The 14,465-nt window shown below is 30.0% G+C and overlaps 1 protein-coding gene across 1 annotated transcript; it reads left to right on the plus strand.

The window, feature by feature from the left end:
- The first annotated feature begins 2,826 nt into the window (after positions 1 to 2,826).
- LOC131939745 (vacuolar protein sorting-associated protein 11 homolog) lies at positions 2,827 to 14,465 on the plus strand. The gene is made up of 29 exons (XM_059298228.1): positions 2,827 to 2,881; positions 3,933 to 4,007; positions 4,140 to 4,313; positions 4,418 to 4,468; positions 4,601 to 4,666; positions 4,843 to 4,940; positions 5,120 to 5,261; positions 5,466 to 5,555; positions 5,875 to 6,011; positions 6,202 to 6,343; positions 6,453 to 6,532; positions 6,736 to 6,889; positions 7,019 to 7,165; positions 7,582 to 7,773; positions 7,976 to 8,081; positions 8,306 to 8,335; positions 9,074 to 9,177; positions 9,354 to 9,437; positions 9,674 to 9,724; positions 9,932 to 10,020; positions 10,275 to 10,349; positions 10,550 to 10,641; positions 11,858 to 11,943; positions 12,111 to 12,232; positions 12,383 to 12,481; positions 12,629 to 12,688; positions 12,833 to 12,899; positions 13,230 to 13,295; positions 13,537 to 14,465. Exons 1-29 carry the CDS (start codon positions 2,867 to 2,869, stop codon positions 13,588 to 13,590), a joined length of 2,748 nt encoding a protein of 915 aa, XP_059154211.1. The 5' UTR covers positions 2,827 to 2,866; the 3' UTR covers positions 13,591 to 14,465.

A 14,465-nucleotide genomic window follows, 5' to 3' on the forward strand; every position in this document is an offset into this window, starting at 1 on the left:
CACCAGCAGATATTTACTTAATTAACATTCCTAACTGGATTATCTACCTCCTTTGTTTTTCAAAAGGTTATTTTAGTTCTTATTAACTATACTATTTATTTTACAACTAGATCTAGAGTTTAATAGAAGTGTGTGGTTTGAATTAAAACAGGTTTTGTTTAATACTGTGCAAAATACAAATGTTGGCCTTTTATAACTCATTAATGTGTTATTTGTCTCTCCAATTTAGAAAATAGATAAATAAATTGTTAAATGTTGTTCCTATACCTTATTACTCTTAGTCCTAATTTAACATATCATTTAAACTATATCATTTTGAGGAGTAATAAAAATTGTCTTTTTATTTATTATAGACATGGGGAATCTACTCATTGTACATTTTTAATTAAAAACTAAATTACTTCCAGATTACAGGTTTTGAATAATTAAACAATTATTTCAATTTTTGTAAGAATATAACCTATACACTTTTATACTGATACTCTTGTGCTTGTAATATAAAAAGAATATATTGTGCTTTAATTTAGTCTAATTTTTTAACTATACCATTTGCATTTAATCAATCACTTTATGTAACTGTATTAAGTAGGCCATATTTAAATATTGTGCAATTTTTCTTTTATGAATATATATGAATATAGATAAGCTTTGAAACAGATAGATGAAATAGGAATTTTATAATATTAATTTATTTATTACATATAAACAGCAGTTAATTGAACTATACTGACTGCTATATCTTTTTGAAACATAGAACTGATTCTTAGCATCATGCCAAGGTATATGTATTTCTGGATTGTGTGTTCACAATAGATTTAAATATACAGTTAAACAGCATTGCATATTTAACAGGGTTTTGTAATCTTGTAGTTTTCTCTAAGGATTAATGACTTTTATCACAGAGTATTAACATACTAAAACATACTATACATAAAATTTACTTAAACTTTATTTTAATTAAACTATAAGGTATCAAGGAATTCCAATTTTTTTTAACAGTATTTTTATATTTGAAATTGCCCACTAATGTTTCATTTATTGTAAACAATCTGTGATTTTAATTTATTGGCCATTCATCAGCCCTTTTTGGGTTTTTTATATTCCGTAATTGGTAATTTATTTAAAATCATAAACCTTTTACTGTTGGATCAATGGAAGGCAAATGAAGAGATAAGGGGTCAGTTCTATACCTAGCCATATTTATTTTCCCTGAAGTGAGTCTTGCCACATTAAAACTGAGAGGTCTTAGGGACATTCGATAGATTCAAGCCTTGGATACGACTTGAGACTTTTGGTTATCAGTCAAGCACTCTATCATCTGAGCCCATCACCCCATAAATTTAAAAACTTAACTGAATTATTGTTTCAAATGTTTTACTTATCATATATGTATTTTATCTATACATAAATATGTATGTACATCCAGTATGCAAATAAATTAATATATACATATATATATATATATACACACAAACACACATATTTACATACACACATATATAACATAAAGAACATCAACTATATTATTGCACCTGAATAAAGAAATAAAATATTTAAGTGTTAAAAAAAATCTTTACCTAGATATTGCCCATTTAGACAATTTTTACTCATTATTAATTTAAATGTAAGTTCATTGTTAGTGAAGTTTTTCTATAGCAATTGAATGAAAGGAATTTTCTTTTTATTTATAAAATTTTCATTCTTATTATTGGTGCTATTCTTAATTTGCCATGGTCCAGGTTTCATTGTAATATAGGATTTATGGGTGAAACACTATTTGGAATTAAAAAGAACATTAAACATTTCTCTTTGTGTTGTTTATTTGCATTGAGTTTTGAATGGTGATTAAAGAGCGAAAGACTAAATTTCTCTTTTTTTTTAAGCTCATGCTTAATGTAGTCCCCATGATCACCTGCACTTACACTTTTATATTTTAGTGTTTTTGGTATTTAATAATGTTCCATGTTAATTTTGTTACAGTAATAGAAGAATTTGTGAATCAAAGTGCTTGTTTCTTAAAATTAAAAAAATTTCATTACATGAGGTTTAGACAGGGAGTCCAAACTTCAATACTAGGCTTTATTGTAATAGCTAAGGGATCCTGCACACATGCACCACAAAGGGAGTGTTGTAGTGGTTTATTTATTATGTTACATGGGGTAGGGTGGTAGTCAAGAGCTGTAATATATTAATTTTCTATATGCTGTTCTTTCCAAATGAATGTCATTTACTGAAGACTTACAGAACCTAAAGATATAATTAATTTTTAAGTTGCCTTCATTAATAGTTATTAAACACAAATTATCCACACAAAATTTTTTTTGGGGTTTATTGTGATGGTGCTTGAAGGGGTGAAGGGTTGGTTCTTGAATTGTAATACAACCCCAATCAGAAGCTAAAATAGAAGAATTATGATAATTTTAAAAATCAAAATGAAAAGACAAATTGTCTTGGCAGTCAAAATTGTATTATATTGGAATGAATGAATAAAATAAATATTAACTAGGATGATTTAAGTTTAACTGACCATTAAAGTTAAAATCTAGAAAATCTTTTTAAAAAGGATAAAAGAAGTGTTGTTTTGTTAAGTAGTAGCCTATATTACTAAATATTACATTTAAAATACCAATACAACATAGGCTATAATTATTAACTAATTTAAGCTTTTATTAGAATTTTTACCAGACACAAATAATTTAGCCATAAATTTCCCTAGAATGAATAAAATGATGAACATTCTAAATATAAACAAAATGAATCTAAGTCCTAAGTACAGACTTCAATAAGTTATATATTATAATATCTCTAATTAACAACATCCTAAAATACGAATGGTTATTTTGACAGGAAGTGTAGTGTTTCCAAAATGGCTTTCTTACAGGTAGGCGTAGATGTAAATAAAGATATTTATGATGCTTCTTTCTTTTATTATTAATTTAAAAAGCATCAGGGTACTTTCAATTATGTGTTTTTTCCATAGATTCTAGATCTATGTTTTCTTTTAACGAAATCATGAATCTTGAATCAATATTGATGTGATGAATCAAGTTCAAGATTCTTGAATCTTGAGTTGATCAACAAGCCCAGCCGCCAGTCTCACAGTCACAGACACAGTCTCTCATCATCATCATACTAACATGGATCTACTTCATACTAAATACTTTCATAGTCTATAACTCTTATGTCTCTAGATACTATTCTTATAGGCCAAAAATAACATATCTGTCATATACAAAGCAACTACTCTGAAAATTGTGGAAAACATGTTTTGGCAGAAAATATGAAATTCAGTAGTGCTGTGGATGCGCAGTGACCTTTTAATAAATATAGTAGCGCTAGGGTTAGGGTTCTGCGATTTGTATATAAACACAAGCACACGCAGTACCATCAAAAGCATCGCATGCATATCTTTTTCCAGCTAGAATCGGCCTAATATATAATCTATAAAATACTAGATCTAGTCAAAAAAATATAAATTATAAGAAAGAAATCACTCCAAAATCAAACAACTCACAACTGCTGCTTTGCACTTGCCAATCATATGCACATTGACATGGGGACTGCAACTCATCTGATAGAGAAGGCTCCCAAATCAAACAACTACTGCCTTGCAGATTGCTGTTGGGTGTCTAAAGGCTTTAGAATCAAATCCAGAAAGAAAAGCAGGCTGAATTCAGTAAATGGGCCTTATGACACAAAACATGTTGACACCTTCAATATGATATGATTAAGAATAACGAAGAAGAATTATAACAAAATATTTTTATGTAGTACACTATGTAGTATAATTATAATCAAACTTTTGTCTATTCTAAAATCTAGTTGTACCATTAAGGTTTGTTCTTAGCTGTTTATTAAATATACTTTAAATAAACATTCATTGACCAAATTCAATATCCTTTAACTTTAAAAAGTGTTTTACAATTTTTTAGTGGAGGCGCTTCAATTTTTTTGACAAAGAACCAGTCAAAGATCCAGCAACAGATCAAGTCTTTGACCTGCTTAAGGTAAAATTTGCTTTACATCATGTCAAATTTGAAAAAAATATTCTCCATCAAAACTCTTGTTACAATAGTTGTATTATTTTGTTAGAATAGTGATCATATTAGTGATTTTATTTGAAGATGTTCTAATTGCAGGATGTCAATGTATCAGCCTGTACCAGTGGACGCGGTCAGCTGGTTGTTGGTGATTTTGAAGGAAACCTTTACTTCATCAATCGCCAAATGGAACTTACAGCATTTAAAGCCTATGAGATACGGGTTACTCATTTACTGCAGTTAAAACAACACAATTTACTCATATCTATTGGGGTAAGTTTATGTTGGAAATGTGTTTTGCTTGTTTTAAAGTGTTTTTATCAGTGACTAAGTGTTTAGGAATGTTTTTCAAAAATAGTGCTGCTTGTATTTTTCAGGAAGATGAACAAGGAGTTAATCCACTCATTAAAGTATGGAATCTTGAAAAAGTAAGTAATTTTATGATAATAATCTTACGTAATCTATTGTTCTGCTACCTTGAAACTTTCAATGATAGTCTGTCTTTTTACTGTATTGATTATTTACAGTTATTTATGATTATATTTATGTGTAATATCTAGATGGAGCGTGGAAATCCAACTTGTACCAGATTAACCAGGGCCATTCCAGGAAATAAACCCACACCAGTAAGCAACACTTAAAAAAACCATTTTTAATAACCTTTGATGCTATATTAATGATTATACAAATCACGCAAAACTATTAGTATATTTTTTTTTAAAAAAAGCATTATTTTTATTTGTTAATTGTTTTCTAGAGAGTTAGTAATTTTTATTTCTTATATTTGTAATTTACATTTCAGGTTTCAGCTTTTTCAGTTCATGAAAATTTAAATTTTATGGCTGTTGGATTTGAAAATGGTGTAGTCGTTTTATTCAAGGGAGATGTTACTAGAGAGAGGTCTGATTTATATTTAAATTTTGTAGTAGTTTTAGCAGTGTGTTAGTTTGGCATTTGATTTTCTAGTAAATTTCTGTTTAACATATTAAACTGTTATAAAATTATAGACCTTTGCAGTTAAAATATTAAATATAAATGAAGAATAAATTTATTTCTAAATGCTGTAATTTTTTTCCTAGGCATAGCAAGTCCCGCAATGTTTATGAGGGTACTAAAAGAGTGACAGGACTAGCCTTCAAATCACAAGGAAAAGACATCTTTCTTTTTGTAGTTACTGAAAATATCACTGTTTCAATTAATATAACTTCTAAAGATCAACAGGTTAGTCGGTTATCCTAATTTAGCTTAATTTGCAATAACTAGTCTCCTGATATGTTTGCTGTACTAATATCATTTTTCTGTACAATAATTCATTTATAATGGTAAAAATATCCTTATTCCCACTTGATAAATAGTGTGTTTTGTGTTTTTCATCAGAATTAATATTCTGTCATTACCTTATGTTTAGTTATTTAACATTTTTAGAATATCCTTGAGAACACTGGTGCAAGTCCTGGTTGTATTGTAATGAGTGATGCCAGTCAAGACAATCAACTAGTTATAGGAAGACAGGATGTAAGTTAACCCTGTATTCTCTCACTTTATAACTGATTCCTTAATTAGAACAAAGCTGGAAAAGTGAAATATTTTAAAAATAAAACCTGTAAAAATTGCAACCTGAAATGAATTTGCATTGTATGGAATATTTTGAAAAAAATTTTCTGAGTCAAGCATGGTCAAGCAGAAGATCTTACTCATAAAAATCAGATACTCATTTCCCATGATTAAGTCGGTAATTTTTTTAATAAATTCAACATAATTGAGTTACATTTAATTTGTTTTGTGGTAATCATGTATGAATGGTCATCATGAATGGTTGGTTATCTTTTCCCAGGCAGTTTATTTTTATCAGCCTGATGGTAGAGGACCCTGTATGGCATTTGAAGGTATCAAACTGCAGCTGCATTGGTTTAGGGGATATTTGATTGTTGTGGGCAAGGAGAGTAAAACATTACCCAGAGCACCTACTTTGTAAGTAAAACATAGTGCACCTACTTTGTACGTAAATCTTGTCTAGAGCACCTCCTTTGTAAATAAACCTTGTCTAGAACACCAACTTTGCAAGTAAAACCTTGCCTAGAGCACCTACTGTTTAGGCAAATTAGAGATGCAATTAAACCTTTTAATATATATTTACTTTTTTATCATTCTATATTGGCAGAGGTCCTCATGGAATGGAGATGAACACAGTTACAGTTTATGATATTCAGAATAAGTTTATTGCTTATTCTGCACCTTACCCTGAAGTTATTGATGTCATGTGTGAATCGGGTTCCATTTTCATTTTCACTGGAGATAGAAAGGTGCGAAATAATACTGAAGTTACACTTTGTCGAGACACATTTAGCAGAATTAATTTATAGAATTGTTTTTATAATTTTAAGCCAAAATATGTGGTGTTGTCTTTGACAGTTGTATCAGTTACAAGAAAAAGATACCCAGAGCAAGCTGGAGATGCTTTTTAAGAAAAACAATTACACTTTAGCCATCAGGTACTCCTTAGTTCATACTTGTTTCTTTGTTAATATTCTTTGTTAATTAATAATGGTTGTCAGGTTGTCTTTTAAAAATAAAAAATAAATCTTTATCTGCAAAGAAATAAATACATTTTAAGAATAAAGACAAAAAAAGCGTAATAAATAATGCAAGTTTTTATCTTTTTATTCTGAATTCTTTTTTTTAATTGTTCTTTCAGTTTAGCTAAAAGTCAACAGCTTGATCAAGATGGATTAATAGACATTTTTACTCAGTATGGTGATCATTTATATAGTAAGGGAGATCACGATGGTGCTATTGATCAGTATATTAAAACCATTGGCAAATTAGAGGCTTCATATGTTATACGACAGGTTAGTGGCAAGGTGGCTTTTGTAAATGTTTACCATAAACATGTTAAATCCTTACATCTGAAAATTTTTATATGTGTAATTCTATTTACTAATGGATTATCCTTTAACATGAACACATTTTTTGAACAGTTTTTGGATGCACAGCGTATACACAACCTCACCAAGTACCTTCAGGCATTACACATGTCACAGACAGCAACAGAGGAGCATACAACTCTGCTACTAAATTGCTACACTAAGTTAAAGGATGTTTCCAAACTGGATGAATTTATCATGGTAATTTTTTATGCTTTCGCTTTTAAGTACTATTTGGCATTTAATGTCAGTAGTTTCAGTGAATATATTATTACAGTCATTCCAGATTTGCTTGTTTTTACAAGTTGTGAGTAATCTTAAAAATGTGGATAAAATTTGTATTATTTCTGGTATTTCAAAAGTGAACCAATTTTTTGTGAAAATATTTTATTTGGTCCATGGTTTTGGCATTTGTTTAAAATACAAACACAAAACCCCCAACATATTACTTGTGTGATTGACCAAGGTGATATCCTTTTTAGCACTGCATGGATTCTTTTATAAAGAAAATAATGTATTTATTAATACATTTAATTCAGTGACAAGTAATTGAAAAACTTACTTAAAGATACTAAGTAATAGATTTTAAGATTTATAAGCTCTCCAACTTCTTGTAGACAAAGAACAGGGAAGTGGACTTTGATGTGGAGACAGCTATCAATGTTTGCAGACAGTCTGGCTACTGCGCTCATGCCTTGGCCCTGGCTGAGAAACACAAAAAACATGAACACTATTTAAAGATACAACTAGAGGATATCAAGGATTACCAGCGTGCTCTGCATTACATTGCAAAATTGGACTTTGAAGCTGTGAGCTTACCTTTCATACTGTAAAAGAGAATATCTGATCAAATAAAGCTACTCATCATTATGAGAATAATTAATTTAAGTTTATGTTACTGTATGTAAAATATTTTGAAAATAATTTAATGCTTTTGCTTTTTAAAAGTTAAAAATTCATATTTGAAAAACACAGTAAACTTAAATTGTAACTGGAATATGTGTTATTCAGGCTGAGAGTAATCTCAAACAGTATGGAAAGATCCTTATGAGCAAGGCTCCTATTGAAACCACAGAGCTACTTAAAAAGCTGTGTACTGACTACAAACCTACAGACAGTAAGTAGAGCTGGGTATAGATTATCCATTTTCATTAAGTGACTACTATTTTACCATCAGGACAATGCCCTCTACTTATTTGATCAATAATCTTTTCAGTCAAGCTTGTTATCTTTGCTGACATTCAAATGTCTTCCTTAAATTTTACATTTCATTCATTTTCTGCACAAAAAATATGTGGATTTTTTAAAGCAAAACTCACTTTTTTATTTTAACTTTTCCAGAGCCTTTGATTGATCAGAACAGTTTAGAAGGTAAAAACATTTTAATTTAGTTTCAAAATATGTTTTGTTTCATCACATTTATTTTAAATTTTACCCTGCTATTTGATTACACTTTGCATACAGGGCAGAGACTGAAAGCTGAGTAGTAGTGCCAACATGAACAGCTGGTTATACAAAACATTTGTGTTACTGTTAGCATGGATTGTTAGAGAACATGCTTTAGTCAGCTTTTTAGTTTTGTAGGTTAAGCCAGATAATAGTGCTATGGTTAAAGATTTTAACTTTTCCAGGAGCTTTATCCACCTTTGCTACTGTTTTAATGTTGTTACTTTTATTACATTGTTTAATTGTTCTGTGAAAAATATATTTTCTAAAATGTAGACACAGCAGTGAGTAACTATTTCAGAAATTATAAACATTTTCTTAAGCCGGGGTCTCAAATTTTGTTTGTTAAAAAAAATATAAATTTTCTATTTTGCACTTACTTTGATTGAAATATTAAACACCACTGAATTCAAGAATGAAAGTAAATGTGAAATTATATAGCAGAAATGGGTGCTGTACAGCTTTGGCTGAAACAACAAAGAATTTTTCTACACATGCAAACATTTTTCATTATAGGTCTTTTTAGAAATTCCTAGAAAATTTAAAGTTATCTGCCATTTGTCATAGCTAATTAAAACAATGTACTACAAAGACAGCAACTGAAAAAAAAATATAAATAAGTTTCCAATCAGTACTTCAAAATTTTTCTATTTCTGTTTTTAGGTGGACAGCCTTCCAGAATTCAAAATGCAAATGCTGAATCATTCATCCATATCTTTGTTAACAATTCAGCCAAGTTAACTGAATTTTTAGAACACATGATAGAGGTAATTTTTTTCTACATTTAGTTTTAATGACTTAGTAATTAAAAAAATTAAATTAAATTATATATCAAGGAATTTGCTATGTTTTGTAAACATTACAACATTGAATAGTGACTGTCTTTGTCTGTATAAAAATTGCTACTGAGGATTACAAGATACAATATAAAATAAAATTTCAGGTTCAACCCAGCTCATCCAATTTAGTCTATAACACATTGTTGGAGCTGTATCTTCACCACATGGTCCATGAAAAGGTCATAGCTGTAAGTAAACAATTCTTTCCAGAAGGGAGTTTATATACGGTAGAAGTTAATATCTGACATAAAAAGAAACATTTCACTAAGTATTGATTATATTATTATGACTTTGAAATTAGTGATGTTGGTGTATGTCTAGAAAAATATTTTAATCATTAATAGTAATAATGATTTTTGTACTTACAAACTTTTTATTTAAAATCGTTTATGATTTTAAATAAACAGTCGATTTTTATTTTTAGGTTAGAGTTGAAAGAGAAAGAAAAACATTGGAGCTTCTGAAAAATCCTGATGTAAGCATATGGTTTTACATTGGTTAAAAACTAGTGAAAAAATGTGATAAATGATTTTGTAATATAGAAAATATTTTGAATAACTTGCTGTTACAACACAAAATAAAGGCACAAAAGCCTAGAAAATGTGTTTGTTAAAATACTTTGGCTAATTTAATCAGCAGTACTAAAGTAATAATACTTTAATAACACATTCCAAATGTTCAGGCTAATTATGACATCGACCAAGCTCTGATACTCTGCCAAATGAACAACTTTAAGGCTGGAATTCTTTATTTGTATGAAAAGGCGCATTTGTAAGTTTTGCTTATTTAAATTCAATGCTTTGCCGTCATTATATGTTAAGTAAAATGGATGTATCTAAATCAAGATTTTAAAGCCTTGAATTATTATCCTGAAATTAGTAATTTGAGAATAGTTTTTTTTTTTATATCTTTTACAACTTCAATTTTTAAAAATATTATCTTTATAAATGTTTGCCTTGCATTAAGTTTGAATACTAAATGTGTACATTATTTGAAATTAACATGCTACATACTTACTATACCAGGTACCAACAGATTTTAAGATACCACATGGACCATTCTGAATATATACATGTCATTGAAGCTTGCAAAAAGTTTGGGTAAGTTTTTTTAAAAAGTACAACAAACACTGGTGAAAATACTTATATGAAACAATTCGGTAATATTAAAATTGTCTGTATTAAGTGTACTTCAGCCTAGAACTATCTATTTTACTGTATTAGTTTAGGAAATTTAATTGAAATAAAAACTGCCATAGTTTTAACATGTAACTTTAAATTTTAAAACAATATTTTTGTAGCCAACAAGATCCACAGCTTTGGGTTCAGGCTCTGTCTTACTTTGCTTGCAAGGAGGATAACTGCAAACCCCAGTTAATGGAGACACTGTCTCGTATCCTTCGTTATGACCTGCTGCCTTTAGGCTTGATTTGGTTCTATCCTAATATATAATTCCCCATGTGCGCACTTCTCTCTGTCCGCAAAATATTTTCGCCGGACATCACGTCAGAAACGGCAGCGATATATGGAGAATTTTATACGGACTTTTGTTGAAAATAATATGTTAGATGTTTTAAATGTATAACCACAATTTTATTTAAAGAAGAAAAATAAAAAATAAAGGCGTATTTGAATGTAGAGAAACAGTATTATTTATGCAACCGGAAAAGCATTAATACATGTGAAAAAGAACGCATAAAACTGTGACGTCACTAATGTTTATACATTAACTAATGACGTCATCTGCCGTGTTTACAATAAAAAGAAATGAACTATTTCATTCAAATTTGATTTAGATCTACGTACACTATGAAATGTATAAAATACAATTTTTCCGGCCTAAACTCATAAAATTTATTTTATTTATTTGGATTCTAGATCTAGAGATTCTAGATCTAGACTAAATCTAAATCTACGCAATAAATAGACGTAGACGCTAAGATCTAGATTTAGACTCTAACTTCTCTAAAATCTATTCATACAAAATCTTTGTTTGGAACTGGCTAATTTGGGATAAAAAAATTAATTTGAAAGAATAGGCATATTAGCGTAAGTTAAGATTTTAAAATACGTGTTTCATTCTCCGAATTTTATAAGGTGCCTAAGTAGCGGAGATGTTAGTGTAGTATAAACCACGCAGGTGGTGCGGGTTCGAGACACACCAAGTCAACTTGGTTAATGTATTTTTTTTTTATTATGCTTGGGCTAAACTTAAAAAAAAAATTCTATTAGGATTCTAGATCTAGATCTAGATTGTCGGGTGTCCAATAGGGCACTTCCCGGCGCCGCAGGCGCTTCAAATTTGACAGGATCTTGCCTTGGGACGACAGAACACGGGGGCCGGTTGGCCGAAAAGTCTACGATGAGGGGTTCAAAACTGACCTCGACTGACCGGTGCCTTATATGAGCTATAAATCGAAAAAAAAGGTCCACGGAGGAACCTCTTCATAACTCTTGAGGTCGTAGACCGACCCTCAGGCGAATTAAGCATTCAAATTCTCAATGTTTTCGAAAGCCTAAGCGAAGCTGGGCAGCATGCCTAGTGTTTATAATATATGACTTGATTATAAACCTTGTGTCTAAACCAAACCTTAACAGCAACCTTACAGATATTGATAAGAAAAACTTGCTACCTCCTTTGATGGTGATTCAGATACTAGCCCACAACTCAACAGCCACTCTCTCTGTAGTCAAGGTTTGTTCACATTTTTATATCAATCAAGATGTTGAGTTTCAAAATGTTCAGTTTTAAGCAACTTTCTTCTGGATTTGTTTAAAAACTGTATTGAAAAATGTTTAAAAATATTACTTAAAAAACAGACATAAAAATTTATTTTAATAAATTTTTTTCACAACATGCAGGATTATATAGTGCGTCACTTGCAGTTAGAAAATGATCAGATTGCTGAAGATGAGAGACTTATAAAACAGTACAGAGAAGACACCGATAAAAAGCGCACCAAGATAGAGGACCTTAAGACATCGTACGTAAAACTTTGTAGATCAATTCAAAAGTAATAATTAAAATAAATACTTAAAGTATCTTGCAGCAGATGAAAAAATAGTTATTTTTGCATGATCATTTGTTACATGATTATAAATAATGTCAATAACTATTAATTGATTAATGCCAGGGCTAAAGTGTTCCAAGCCAGCAAGTGCAACATCTGCAGCCACTCTCTAGAACTACCTTCAGTTCACTTCCTGTGTGAGCCCCACTCTTACCATCAACAGTGAGTCTATTATTGGTTGCTTCTGTATTTCATATCCTAACAAAATACTGAATTACAAAGGCATACTAATACAAATTGTGTTTTAAGACTACTGGTACAACAACTTAGACAAATATGTCACAGCGTTGTTTTTCACCCTTGTTACAGGTGTTTTGAGAGTTACGCAGAGAATGACATGGAGTGTCCAGTCTGTGCACCTGAAAACAGGTGTGTTTTAATTTTATCTTTATATTTATATTCCCTCCTTCAATTCACTCATCTGTTTTATTAAAAAATATTGGAGTTTTATTTTTAAGCACACGCTTTGACTTATTAAATGTGCACCTTATAACTTGTAAATATTTTTTTAAGAAAAATTATGGACATAATTAGAGCGCAAGAACAATCAAGGGATCTTCATGAATTTTTCCATAATCAGGTTTGTCAAATACTCATTTCAAAATCTCATTTACTCTGTCAAACTAATGTTACACTTGAGAGCTTTTATAATGTGTTTAGAAACTTCAAACTATTTTTTTGTGGTGTAACAGGCAGAAACTAAAGTACTTTCAATGACAGTTTTTGTAACATCTTTTTTTAATTTTATTTAAACCAAACCGATGATGTGTTGTTAGAGTAGTCAACTGGATTAAAATATTTGGATGAGAGAAGGCAAAAAAATAGGCCTGATTTTTATTTAAATGTTTTATTTTCATCACATTTTCTGTTTAGATAAATTTACAATAACTTTTCAACAAAACTATTTTAGCTTGAGAGAGCACCTGATGGATTTTCTGTAGTAGCTGATTATTTTGGGAGAGGTGTTTTTAACAAGGTGAGGACTTTAAATTTCTATTCATTGATGTTTTTATAGTTAAACTTACCATGAATAATCTTATGAATGGGAAAGTAAAAAGATGACTGTTTAACTCCTGGGATTTTAGTGAATTTGATTTTAGTGAATTTGATTTTAGTTTAGGAAGCAGGGACTATTTATTGTTGCTTAAATGTTTAATTTCCAATTTTTAATTAACTGATCATCTTTTAACTTTACAAACATAACTTTGTTAACACAGGTCACATTAATAACAGACCAGCCTCCTCGGACAGGAAGTGCAAGCTCAAGATAATCTCCTTAATCTTGGGTTGAATAGATGTAAATAATCTGCTTGGTCTTAGATTAACTTGATGTGAATAATCATTTTAATCTTAGATTCAGTGAGTGTAAATACATATACATGTGATTAGTTCTTTGAAAGCAAACTAAAGTTTATATGATTGTTCTTCAAATGGTATTTAAGCTGGGGCTAGGCTGTGTTATACAAAAAATTGTGATTTAGCGAAACTTGAACTAGTCAGCACTGACTTTGAGGTACAGTTCTTGTCATTAATTTTGTTCAAATACTTTGTTTTGTCTGTTTATATATAGCCTGTACATGAATGTCTGTAGGATTTCAATAGATTTGAAATATAGCATTTGTATTGTGTTTAATTTGTATTGATATCAAGAGATTACAAGGGTTGTTGGATTAATGGCGTGGAAGTTAACTGGCTTGAAAGGTTACAAGTGTTAATAATAACGCAAGAAATTTATATGAAAGGTTTACATGGCATGTGAATAGCTTTTTAATTTGTTTGACATAAATTATGCGTTTGTTTATTTTAATGGCTTAAAGTGATGTTAAATCAAGCTGTACATGAATTGCTGCTATGTTCATTGCTGTGAATAAAATGAGTTTAATGTTTTGGAGCCAATATGTGTACTTTAGTGTGATAGAGAAGAGTTGTCTCAAAAGTTTGTGATTGCTTTGATAAACTTAGATTTCTTTTTCATCTTGTGTGGTCTTATAAGCCAGCTATTTACAGTGTAAGTCTTTCATTTAATAGCTGGACATAGCTGTTGCTAGTTTGTAGATGTTGGTGTAATGCTACCTGACGTAGCTGTTGCTAGTTTGTATGTTTTGGTGTAAGGTTACCTGACATAGCTGTTGCTATTTTGTATGAT

This window comes from Physella acuta, unplaced genomic scaffold (assembly GCF_028476545.2).
Source record: "Physella acuta isolate Inbredline_101_S28 unplaced genomic scaffold, ASM2847654v3 ptg000291l, whole genome shotgun sequence".
NCBI lineage: Eukaryota > Metazoa > Mollusca > Gastropoda > Physidae > Physella > Physella acuta.